The 13,239-nt window shown below is 39.8% G+C and overlaps 1 protein-coding gene and 1 long non-coding RNA gene across 3 annotated transcripts; one reads left to right on the top strand and one right to left on the bottom strand.

Annotated features, from left to right (window-relative positions):
* Positions 1–405: 405 nt before the first annotated feature.
* LOC138912986 (uncharacterized) lies at positions 406–2,314 on the top strand. Of its 2 annotated transcripts, XR_011418544.1 has the most exons (4): positions 406–1,028; positions 1,089–1,323; positions 1,644–2,017; positions 2,163–2,314. It is a non-coding gene; the product is annotated as an uncharacterized lncRNA (long non-coding RNA). The 2 variants fall into 2 exon arrangements; XR_011418543.1 differs by having other exon boundaries at positions 407–1,028; positions 1,644–2,288.
* A 7,564-nt stretch (positions 2,315–9,878) lies between these two features.
* On the bottom strand, positions 9,879–10,668 carry LOC108055800 (uncharacterized). The gene is made up of 4 exons (XM_017139318.2): positions 10,534–10,668; positions 10,248–10,477; positions 10,083–10,193; positions 9,879–10,026 (listed from the first exon to the last, which is right to left on the bottom strand). The coding sequence occupies exons 1-4, from the start codon at positions 10,666–10,668 to the stop codon at positions 9,879–9,881; spliced, it is 624 nt and encodes a 207-aa protein (XP_016994807.2).
* Between the last annotated feature and the right edge of the window lie 2,571 nt (positions 10,669–13,239).

Below are 13,239 nucleotides of genomic sequence, written 5' to 3'. Positions count from 1 at the left end.
CCTCATAAAAAATTAAAGGGCGAACTGCGAACGCTAGCAAATACCCAGCATTTTGTAAAAAAATAAGTATATTAGTTATAGTTGATTTATAAGTATTTTTTAACTTTTTTTAAAAAAATAGTTATAATGGAACTATTATATCGTTCTGAATTGCAACACATATTTTTAAGATTCATAAAAATGGGGTTTGTTTTAACGGGGTATTAAGTCGCGTCCTTGCTGACTTTATGGAATCCACTTATAGCGGAACATTCAACTAGACTCTAGGTATTAGAGTGGAGAAAAGTGAGAGAAAGGGGCTGTTATAGGGCGGAAGAGTGAAAAAGTGCCGGCGGGGTTTTCTTCCAGCGAGTGGGAACCAAAACATTTGTCGCAAAGATTTTCACGTCACTCGGGGAGTTTCTCCGGTTCTGTTTCGGTTTCGGTGTTTTTCGAATGGGAAGTCAGCCAGCGCTCAGGAAATGAGCGTACAACTCGACATGGTAGCACCACGATTTTCCTGGGGGAAGGGGGAGCGAGTGCTGCGCATTCATATAATCATTAACAGTGTCACATGCAACATAATGAGAACAGGGCGCGCCTGTCTTGGCCATGCCCCCCAGGCGATGGGGGAGGACTCCTCATCCGAACATTCAGACATCCAAACCAGCCAGGAATACCACACCCCCACTCCTGAAGCCGAAACCCCCTCTCCACTCAGGCACACACATGCTGCAAGACTGACGCTTAAGTAGTTTACATTTCGTGTATAAGGAGCCATAAAAGGAAAACATTCGCTCCATTAAGGGAACATAATTTTCCGTTTTTCGGTTGGGGATTTTTCGTCAAGTTTATGGAGATTGAAATGGGGACTCCGAACTTCTGCGGGTCTGCTGCCTGGCAGCCATAAAAGAGTGCATCAAATGGGATTTTAAGTTGTCGCATTTAACAGGCGGCCGAGGGAGGGGATCTTCCAAACAGAACTACAAATAGATCTATCAAATTCGTCGCAGCAGCTGAGGGCGAGATGCAACTGAGGTTTTGTCGAGGTTTGTCATTAAACAGACTTCTCCATCATATCTTCATCTCGCTGTTTTTTATATTTTCAGCCGCCTCTCTGGGAAAGCGAAGAGTTGACTGAGTTAGGGGAAAAGCTTTGTTTTTTATGTCACAGCTCATTAGTTTGGGAATCGGATCTCTGCTGGTTTCAGCTTTTCTGGAGCATCCGTGAGCGTTAATAGCCCTACGAAATGTTTATGAAACATTTGTCGAGCGTCGTCGAGTGGGTTGAAGACTTCATCGGATATGTTTGATGAAGCGTTCTTCAAGACAGGAAATCAATTTGTAAGTACCAGATGGAGTCGAAATAGAAATAAAGTGATTAAGCTGGAAATGTCAACGGATTTGGTTTGAAAGTTGATTGGATTAATATTTCCGATCAGTGGGTTGGCATAAAGAAATCTATTAATTTCGAGATCGTAAAGATCTTAAAAAAAAAGTATTATAAAATGACCATACTACTGGTCAATCAAAATAGATTTTAATAAAGAAACCAAAATGACTTATTATTAAGTAGATTTTTGCAATCCTTTAACAGGTAAATAATATTGGTTTTCTTTTAATGACTTTATCGAATAATTCCATTCACTTTGATTCTCAAATAGCTGACAAACCACCCAAATTAAACGCGGAGAGGGCGCCACCTCATGTGTTTGGCAATGTCAAAGGAAATTGAAATCGTCAAGCCACACGACCCATCGATGATGATGAATTTATGCGAAAATTTAATTATTCCCCAGCAAACAGAGCGGCGGCGAAGAGGAAAAAGCGAAAAATATCGATGAAAAATTAATGTCGATTGGGAGCCGATACCAATAAATCAATGCACAAACAAAAGACGGTGGAAAGGGGGCAGGCGGAGGAGCAAAGAGTCGCCACAAAGTTTAATGAAGAATGATAAAAAACGAGGAAAGTAAATGACGTTAAATGAAAATATTAAAAGTGGCAGGAGGCTAAATATGGCCAAGTGATTTAAAGGGTAAGAGTGACGGGATGGAGCGGGGTTCTTCGGGCCAATTAGTCTTTCGACTCGTGTTGACAAGAAATTAACAAATTGCGACGGCGGCCGTTGGGGGGAAAGATCTTTTTTAAAGTAATTCAATATGTTTAAACGTTGGCCACAGGCTGTCCCGCCCCGCCGCCACCCCCTTTTCTGTTTGATTGGCACACAAAGAAGGATGGAAGAGGGCCAAAATGGAGAGGCGATGGGGAAGGTCCTCGCTCAAGGCACTTGCTGCAGAGAGAGAAATTTCATTTTTTCTGGGGATACAAATCCAAAGTTATGTACGAACTTAAAAATAAAAGAAAACCGTAATCAAACAAGAAATAAAAAAAAAATTTTAAAATGTTGTTATAAAATTTGGAAAATTGTAGGAAATATTTTATTGATAGAATAGATTAAGTTTTCGATAATATTCACAATTAATCAAACAAGTATGGTAATTAACTTTAAAAAAATATCGCCTTTATAGCTTTGTAACTACTACTCAGCCTTATTGATTTCCTCAAAAATAAGTAAACAGATTTTCTCCAAGTGCATTTGACAGCGATGACACTTGAAACTTGCGATGGCGGAAGAAGATGGAGAAGGACTCGAGGGCTGGAAATGAGACGGGGGTGAGAAGATGGTGCGGCATCCCCAGCATCGTCAGCTTTTAATGTTTGAACTTTTTATTACGCAAGTAGCAAGGTAGCTCGGTGGGTGGAAGAGGGGGTGGTAAGGGCAAGCGGGTAGCGGGTGGGCAGGTGGCGACCTCGATGCTTGTCATATGACACCAATAAATCGCTTCAATTGCTCTCTGACTGACGCCGTTACCCGGGCACTTCACTTCACTTCAGCCGGCTCCCTTCAGCGTTCAATGTCAGCGTAATGAAAAAATGCCAATACCAAAATGAATGTGTAAATGAAATGGCTACAAAGAGGACACGGCACACACACAGTTCCCAGTTCCCGATGCCCCCGCTCTCCGCCACCAGAATGTGTCTGAGCTCCATTGGAGCGTGAGTAATCCTTTCAATTTAAACAGCTACCACAGCCACGGCACACAGGTGAATAATTGGCTTCTATGCTTTGCAAAATTACCGTAAAATTAGCCTGGCAAAGAGACGAAAACGCAGGTAGCTTTTCAGGCAGCTAAGTAACAAAGGTGGAACTGGCAATTGCTTTCGCAAATTGAGAAGACACCAAACGTCTTCGGCTTAACAATGGCACGAATTAAGTTTCATCGGCATTTAAGCATTCAGAACGAGTGAGACTTTCAACCCTGTAAGTTGAAGGAAGTAAAGAAAACAGAATTTTCTTACTATCGTCCAATGGAAAATTTAATAGAAATAAAAGCGAAAGACACTACCGAAAATCCTAACTTTCCCAAAATAGCACATTATGATTTTCCACAATAAAAAACAGTATTTTGTCCAAAACAATAAAAAATTGTTGTAGTAGTATTTGTAAAATTCCCTATCGATTGGCATTCAAAGCTGGACATTATAATTTTTGACCATTTTTTCGAAAAAATTTTGATGTTACCCCTAATAAAAAATGTAAAAATTTGCAAAAACAAAATTTTTAAAAAATCAAGAGGAAAGTGATAAAGTTCTGTTTTTAAGGTTGTTACCTGTTAAAAACAGTGTTTGGTTTTAAATTTCGACAAGTTTTGGCCAAGTTACACGAAATAAAAAACTGATAATAATTTTTTTCCAAAAATAAATAGTACATATTTTGTACAAAACAAATGAATTATAGTCCAAATATAGAATGTCATGCCTCGTTGAGCTCGTAATAAAATTCTTAATCAATTGGCATTCAAAGCTAAAAATTTTTTCTTTTGCATTTTTTCGAAAAATGAGATGTTATAATACATTTAAAAATTGGAAAAAAATTTTATTTTTTAAAATCACGCGTGACGTGACGTGGATTGATTTGTAAATTTGATAGCTGTTTAAAACAATAAGCGTTGTTGATTTTGGACAATTTTTGGCCAAGATACAGCAAAAACAAGAAAGGAAGCTAGCTTCGGCCAGCCGAAGCTTATATACCCTTGCAGATCATTCCTATTAATTAACAAATCGCAAAAATGTTCAATTTTCTAATATTTCTCATTAATTTTCCGATCGTTCCTATGGCAGCTATATGATATAGTCGTCCGATTTTGATCAAATTAAAATTGAAATTCGGAAATGTTTAAAAAGAGTCATATCCTAGAGTAGAAGATAATACAATAAAAACCAAAGAAGCTAGAATTTATTTCCTATTACTTTTCCATTAATTTTCCGACCGTTCCTATGGCAGCTATATGATATAGTAGTCCGATTTTTTAAATAATTAATTCGAAATTCAGAAATGTTTAAAAAATAACATCCCCAAAAGTAGAAGGTAATATTTCAAAAAACACCGAAGCTAGAATTTTTTAAAGTTTTTTTTTTCCGATCCTTCCTATGGGAGCTATAAGATATAGTTGTCCGATCCGGTCGGCTCCGACATATATACTACCTGCAATAGAAAGAAGACTTTTGCGAAAGTTTCGTTCCGATAGCTCAAAAACTGAGAGACTAGTTTGCGTAGAAACAGACAGACGGACAGACGGACATAGCTAGATCGACTCGTCTTGTGATGCTGATTAAGAATATATATACTTTATAGGGTCGGAAACGTCTCCTTCACTGCGTTGCAAACTTCTGACTGAAATCATAATACCCTCTGCAAGGGTATAAAAATTCTAAAAATCCCACTTTTACCAAATACACTTATTACTGTATAATTTATTTATTTATTAAAAAAGTCTTAAAAAGGGTTTTTTGCTAAGAATTCAACAGCTTGGAATTTCTGTAAAACCTTTTGATATGCCTCAAGCAGACTCCCGAAAGCAACAAGTGGGTTTATTTTTTGTGAAGCCAATATCGCCTTCAGCCTGAGTTAACTCGACTTGTTTACTGCCCAAGCCAATGACGCTGCCCTAAGAAGTTGGCAGGAGCAACAGCTGCCGATGCTTTTGTCAACAGGCGATTGGAGCACAAAAAAGGAGCCAGGAAAGCTCCAGTTTGTCACCTGACGCGTGCACTCAAGCAGGACGAGCAGTTCGGGCAACAGCTGCTGTCCCCCGAAAATCCAACTGCCGCATCCCAACTGCTGCCGGTATCCCTGGATACTTGGATGCTTGGAGCCATGTGTTGCTCACTCGCCCCCGACATGTGCGCATTCAAATGGAAGCTGTGAAGTTGCGGAGGACTCCTCTACTTGTGCTGCTTCGCTTCGTCTGGTTTAAACAAATGGCGTTTTGGCCAGCAGCTTCTTCGGGGTGTCATATATCATTACCCCACAGTCCCCGGGTGCCAACGAAAAAACCCCAGAAGTGAAGGTTAGTGACGCAGATTAAACGTTTCAATACCCTTTCTTTGGCACGGTTTGAAATAGTTGTTTGGAGATTATGCAATATTATTTTATATGGGAAGTAGGTATAATTATCAATAATATTATTTGTACACTTATTTATTTAATGAAAAGAAATAAATGTTACATATAAAAATTGCATTTCTTTTCAAGAAATTAATGAGTTTTTTATTTTTTTGTTACTAAAAGTTAATCAAAATTCTAAAAAAATTTATACAGGACTGCATTATTTTATAAGCCACTCTATAATTCTCTTTAAGGACTCTTTCCATAGGGAAGCAGTAAGGAGAGATCCATCGCTAAGTACTTTGGACAGCCCTGTTGGAATCCTTGATGAGGCCCAATGCAGTGGCAACCCTAGGCACACGCACACACCCACACACGCGCCTACTTCCTGGCCAAAAACCCACGCTTATGTGGAACACTTGTATAAATTGGCTCATTATGAAACTCATCCATAATCTATGAAGCCCGGACGGCCATCAAGCTTCTTGGGATCCCACATTCACTTCGATTACCCTGGCCGAAAGAGCAGCCCAAACCAAACGCATGTGGATGGATGGATTGAGGGGCAACCCTACCATTTGCGACACGTGTGTAACTCGTTTTTCAAAAAGGAAAACTGGCGAAAGACTTTGGCCCGGCGCATAAAACAATTCACTTTATGCGCCCGAATTTAGCCATTTGCCACCATTGAAGCGTTAACTGGACGTCGCCAGTGGAACAGGGAAGCATTTGGCATCACTCGAAATGGCCTCGGTCCGGGCATAAATAAATTTTAAGCAGCCCGGGCATCCCTTTTCCAGATATTTCTACTGGGCATTACTTAATAAATGAAATGTGCAGTCAATGAATTTCAAGCGATTTTGGCAGAAAAATACTTTTACAATTTAAAAGATCCTTGATAAGTCCGTACACTTTAAGGGATATAAATAGCTTTAAATCAGCAAGCAAGTAACCTTTTCATTTTTCCCACTTTGACCTCCTTTTCTATCCCTATAACTTATCTCGAAAAAAGCATCTGTTCAATATGAAAAACATGGAAAAAATACAAGAAAAATTCAAAACAGCAGAAAATTGTTGCCAGCATAATTCCGACTTAATGCAAAACAGCTGACCGCACTTTACTCCGGCGCCCTCGAGAGTCACCACCCACCACCCACCTGTCAGGTGAAATATTTCTAATTTTTCAATGTCCGGGAAGGATTTTTTGCTCCTGTTCCCGTTCATCCTTGACCTGTCTCAACTAATATCTTATGTAATGGCAGGCAACAACTTTTAATGCATATCGACAGAGCTGCTGCTGATATTTCACAGACAGCTGGGTGCAGGATCCGGGGAAAACTATTTTTAATATGCATTGAAAGGGCCAGGTTGGGGCCGAAACTTTGACTAGCTCTTCTAATTGTGCAACTTCCGCTTACTTGGCCAAAAGTGTGCGGCTAATGCTGCACCTTAAGTGCATCCTCCCCCCGAAAAAAAAAGAAAAACCCGACAGCTTGTCTTAATGCCCCTTTGCTTTTTTGGGGGCGGCAGGCAGGCACTTCATTTTCCAAGCTCTTGGAGAGGAGGCGTTGCCGCATAATAAATGGACAATTTGCCAGTTGAAGCGTGCAAAAGCCCGAAGGGATGTAGGATGCCCACCCCGATGCGGTTATAGATTACTTTGGCCCCAACCCCTAATAGGGGCCAACCCTTGGCCAGCCATAAAATTATTTTCTGCAACAATTTCTTGAGCGCTTCTTCCTCTTCTGTTCTCCTTGCCGCCCGAGGGCATTTTAATTTTTGATCTCGTAAATTTTCACAAGAGATAATAATAATATGATGCGTTCCACCTGGAAGTCGGGAATGGGCGAAGTGCTCTTGAGAGCACCTCAAACTTCAGCTTCTTGCCGTTTTATTGACTTATGGCTCGGGACCACAAAAGGCCACAACTTGAGCAATTATTAAAGTTGATCCAAGGCGAAAGGCGATGGCGCAACCCTCCCAGAAACCCCACCGTTCTGAAAACCCTGTGGCAACCACTAAATCATCTCTTTGATAAGCAATTTGATTTATTTTCCGAAAACAATTTTTTTGTGCTGTTGCCCAAACTATTTCGGTGCAAAAAGCGAGGCAACAAAAATCCACCGAGTTTAGAAATATTTCAGCTTAGGTATTTTTTGGCCAGTACAAGGCCCTCAAACGCTTCGGTTAGGTAAAATGGGCATTAACATATTTTAAAAGTAGATTGCTGCTGCCGTTGTTGCTGTTGTGGCATGTCAAGCATGAAGTGCAAATAGCTTACAGCTAAATATTTATACACAAATTTTGGTTTGATATTGTTTTGCCTCTTTTTTCCTGGCCCAAAACACTTCTGTGTGTGAGGGTCATCCGTCAGTCGTGGGTGAGGCAAATACTTCATTTTTGACATAATTTGACTGCGATGAGGTGAGTTTTGTCGGTTTGGACAGGACAGGAAGTTGGAAAAGGATTGGGGTTGGAGTTGGTAGAAAGGTAAGTGGATGAATTGTGTTTAGAATAGCAGAAAATTGGCTTTAAAGATTAAACTTAAAGCTAAAGTAACTCGTAAATATGATATTAATTCACTATCTAAATATTTATAAATATTTTTAAACATATATTTTATGAAACATTTTTTCATTGATCCACAGAGGCTGAAGAGCTCTTGATCAATCTTAAAGAGCAACTTCACAAAATTAATTTCCATTAAGGAATCCTCCATCCTCTCCAACAGAAGTGTGAGAACTCCTCGGGCCTTTATTTATATGCCATTGTTTCCATAATAACTTCAGTAATCCCTCGAAAATTTTTCAATTTAACGTTACAAAATTGCCAAACAAAGTTTATCACCCAAAATAAAAATTGGCCCTAAGCTGGCCCCAAATTCTATACTCCAACATTCAATCATAACGGATCCCAAAGAGGGATACCCAAAGATAAGGGAACAACAAAGTAATTGAATAAGTCCAAGGAAATGTCAAAGTGGAAAGAATTTTCCCTGTGATGTGAGTTTTCGGTTGCTTAACTTTTTGGCACAGCTGTGCAGGGCCTTTTTTTCTACCCTCTGACAAATAATTTGTACGCAAATTAAGAAAACAGTCCGAAGCAGAAAATGTCGGAGGATGGGGACAATTTAATGAGAGAAGCGTGTGCCAAAGTGTGATTAAAACTTTTTTTTCCCCAAATTTGGCTTTCCTTTGCTTTTAAGCATGTGCGGAATAATTGGTAATTTTTTCATTGTCATCAGGGTTTTTATACCCTTTTTAAAAGTACCCCGGCTTTCAATGTTAGTTAATCTTTAAAAATATGAAAATTAAACCATAGAAATAAAATAAAGCACTTTCGCTTATTTTAAGACTCATATGGGTCTTAGAAAGAAAAAATAGGTAAAGGGTATTAAAAGCAATGCATACCTTATAGGCAGCTTAATTCCTGTTTCCATTATCATCAGGGTTTGGTAATCGCTGAGAAGCCTTTTTTAAAGTCCACGCTCAATTGGTATAATGCGACGTAATAACCGTTATTTGACATGAAGGAGAAAAGCCAAGAGCGACCAGGGCTGTCACCCTTCCCCAGGGATTCAGGGCATCAGGAATTGCACCTTGCAGATTGCCGGGTGGTGGATGGTGGGATGCTGGCGGGCTTACAAAGGATTAATTTGAATAGGTGTCTGGCACTCGGTCCAATTGGGAAAGTGTCTCGAAACAAAAAACGGACACGGAATCAAATGGTACAAGTCCTGCGGAATGGGTGCTGCGGATTGCCGGCTATCAACCACCACAAAACGGAGTTGGCTCCGTCGGCTGTTGCCTTTCCCATCATGCGTAATTCTATTTGTCATTTTGATTATGACATTGTAATGCTTTAATTGATGTGATGCGACAAAAGACGGACGAGGGCGAGGGCGGTGGGTATGTGGGTGCGACTGCAAACTGTAAAAGGCAATCAACCCTGTCTCGCTTTTGTGTTCCGGGATTTTGTCAGGGTGATGACTATGACGCGCCGGCGAGATTCCTCGCTTTTCCATTTTTTTTTCATCCTGTCTCTGGGTGTTTGACAAATCCTATAAACAACCCGGGGCAGCTTTTTGTGTTCCACGTTTGGCGTGTCTGCGGGCCAGAAACGTTCGAAATTTCAATGAATTTTAAATTGAAACTCTCCGGCGATGAAACAGGGGAGAACGAGGTGAATCAGGTGGCTATTGATATGTCAGAAGGGGTCGGGCTGCTTGGCTGTCTGCATCCATATCAAATTCGGTTTAGCATAGTTGCACCGAACTATTCAAGATATTTCCTTGCTTTAATTAGATATTCTGAGTTTATAGATCAAATTTAAAAACAATCTTCTTTAAATTTTTTTAAGAAATAATATATTAGATGGTAAGAAATATTTTAGGTAAAATTTGAGCCTATATTAATATTGTTAATATTATGATTATGCGGTAGTGAACTTAAAAATCCATTTTGTTGACAAGTGAAACCCAATTTATTATCTTTGTATTGCAGTCATACTTTGAACAGTCCATCCGAGATCCATCTTTTTCTGCGCGAATAAAATCCAAAGCTCTTGAACTTTTAGAGTTTAATGTGGAAGACGGGCTGCAAAATTAAATAAATAATATTATGTATTTACAAAAACGAACAGAAGAACTCACCTTAGAAGCAAGTGTAACATTTCAGCTGCAATGCTAAAGTCCTTGGCAAATTCTATTCTGTTAGCCTCGCAAATGGCCTCTAAGAGACAGGCATGTCCGTTCAATCCGTAGCTTAAAAAATAATCAGATATTTATTGTTATAAGAGAATCTTAACTTAAATTCACCCGTTAAGCAAGAGTTCAATAAACTTATAAATTTGCCATCGCAGATCCGAAGGTTTAGTTAATTTCCTTTGTTTTTCTGCATCAATGGTATTCGGTTTGTATTCCGGAAAGAGCGGATTTTGCCGGTAAACACTTGCATTATATGGTAGATAATACTCTGCTTTCAAGACGTAGCCCACTGTGAGTGATTCATAATCGAGATCGGCAGGAATACCTATGCCAGCAATGAACTAAAAAAAAACAAACATATTTAAAATATTACCTTATGATCTTTGAGTCCCTTTACCTGATGTCTTGTAGGCGCTTGTCGTGGAAATATTAAAAAGCGTTTAGCTCGCGAGTGCACATCTTGGGATGTCGTTTGCTGTAAGAAGCTTAGACGAAATGTTGCACAAACTAAAAACCAAATGGAACTATTCATGTCAGCAGCTGCAGTTGAACTGAAGTTGGTGCAGTCACTGCTTAAGAATACAGATTCCTAAAAAATTAGCATTACTCTGCCAAATGGAAAAGTAACATCGAGGTCAACGTGGTTAGGAAAAGGCAACCCAGCTGGCATCTTGGGTTCCAAAATTAGAATGCAAATGTTAATGTTCGTATTAACTCTTATAAAGAACAGGCCTTAAAGAACAGTTAATTTCACCAGATAATAAGAGGTTTATTAGAGCTTTGCTGCCCTTTCAAGACGCTTATTAATTTAGAAAACCCGAAATTATTAACTGTGAAAATAAAATAATCGATCCCCACATCTGTTTCCATTCAAATTACCCGCATTGTATTCGTAGACAGTCGAAAAACACAAAGGGCGGCGGCTCTCATTCCGTTCGGGGGGTAAAACTGTAATGCAAAAGCCGAAAATTGCGTTCTCAACTTGTTGTTGCCATGGCAATTTTTGGGCCAATGATAAGCGGCAACAAGAACAACAAACCCGTGGAGCTGCCAACACGAAGTAGTTATTTTGCTGCACGCAAGTCATATTCAACGTGACGCGACGCATGGTGCACGCAACCCAAAATTAGGCGCAGGGCAAACATGTGTGTTCAGCAGAGCTGTCGATCTAGCCATATTTTCCTCAGAACTAACTTTTCTTCTATCTTGTAATAGGAATGTTATCATTATGATAATATTATGAATTTTCGAACCTTATTTGAATTTGATTATTTTTTTGCCAATAATATTGGCCATTTCATTTTCTTAAACGAAAAATTAAAAATATCAACACAAATTAAACTCTATAAAGATATATTATACATTTTTCCATTAAGATAATGAATTATGGCTTTGGGACGCTTTATGTTACTGTTAGATTTATTGACCCAGGAAATGTATTAATATAGTACGATTTTATCTGCCTACATTTATGTAAATTATCGTGATAATTCCCAGTTCTTACAACCTTGTACGTTTCATATAATATTCCACTTTTATTTAACTGTTTTTTTTTTATCATTCCACATGTTAATACTTGACATCACTGATAAGCAGTCGGCAAAAAGCTGATAAGGCTGAGTGGGCAAACATGGAATTTCGCAAAAGCAGGCGGAGACAAACCGGCAGGCCAAAAGCCGTAAACGTTGCACGCTGCCGTTCCACCTGATCGACTTTTCTAGGCGCTGCAGCGAAAGGGGATGGTTAATAAAAGAGAGAGTGGTGAAAGGGATGGAAATCGGGGTTTTGGGATGGGGAATGCCGGAATACCGGAATACGGGACTCAGGGAACGGGCAGCTGTTGGCGGCGTCATTCTAATGCACAATGCACAGTGGGCATGAAATATTGTTGACAGGTGAAAACGCTACACACACTCATGCTGGCAACATGGGGCACGCGCGAGTTAACGACATCGGGACACGTCACAGGCGGCAGAGGCAGCAGCAGCGGCAGAAGATAAGCCGAAAGAGATACTCTGTCCAAAGGGGGGACATAGCGCCCGAACAGGGACCTTAGAGGGTGGGGGTCGGATGGAGGTTACGTGTTGGGCCGCCATTTGGGCAGGCCCATCTCCCCTGGGGGCGGCCGGAAAACGGTAATAAGTGAAAGTGTGTGCCAAGTGAAAGGGTGGTCGAGGTGAGGGAAAAGTTTCCGGGGGATGTGGATGCGACCGTAGCTGTCAACCCCCGGGGCATTGTAATAAATACTTGATTAGTTGAATAATAAATTCAAGTATTTTGTCACTTTCCAAGGAAATGATGAAATTTCCAATTTCCTAAGAATTTAATCATCTCTAAGTCGACTGGAAAAGGATATCCGTAAATTTATTTTTTTGTCTTGGAAAACGTTTAAGTTATAAACAAAATGTTCAAAACTTAAGAAATTAATAATACTTAAAAATCAAGCTGGTTGTACAATTTTCTTTTATTTCCATAGCAATTACAAGTCATATTTCATTTTGAATTTCCTTCGCAGGCTACTCGAAATCTTGGCAGGTCATCTTGAAAAAGCTTAGCCAGGAAACGGCGGGCTAAATGCATTTTATTTGAGAAATACAAGAAAAACCCGTTGACAATTAGGCAAACCTCTACAAGACCCTTTCGGCGATAGGCAAATGTCCTGGCTTATCAATAACAGGTGAAACTCAAAATTTGCATGGGACGAGCGTGCGGCACGCAGACTTTGTTCCATTTCAGTGGACTTTTTGTGGACTCCTTTCTTTAGTTTTTTAGTTCAGGACACGCCTGCGGGTCAGCAATAAATTCGCTTTGCATTTTAATTTCAACCGGGAAAAGTAAAGTGAAAAAGTGTGCAATTTATCCATAGAAAAAAAAAAGAAAACACACACTCTCTCGCAAAGCGCAAACAAAGGAAGAATGCAAAATGCTGTAATTTCTGCGGCTGCTGCGTTGCATCCCCTGTTGCACACGTAGTCGCGGAGTCAACTTTTGGCCTCTAATGTTGCTGAAAATTGAATTTCTTATTACAAAAATGCTCGCGTTGCGTGCGGCGGCTGCGTTGTACAACAACGTAAAGACCATTACGTGTTTACGTAAAGTTTTC

Source organism: Drosophila takahashii, chromosome 3L (assembly GCF_030179915.1).
Source record: "Drosophila takahashii strain IR98-3 E-12201 chromosome 3L, DtakHiC1v2, whole genome shotgun sequence".
Classification (NCBI taxonomy): Eukaryota; Metazoa; Arthropoda; class Insecta; order Diptera; family Drosophilidae; genus Drosophila; species Drosophila takahashii.
The sequence above is the reverse complement of the archived record's forward strand: the minus strand, read 5'-3'. Positions and strand labels throughout refer to the sequence as shown.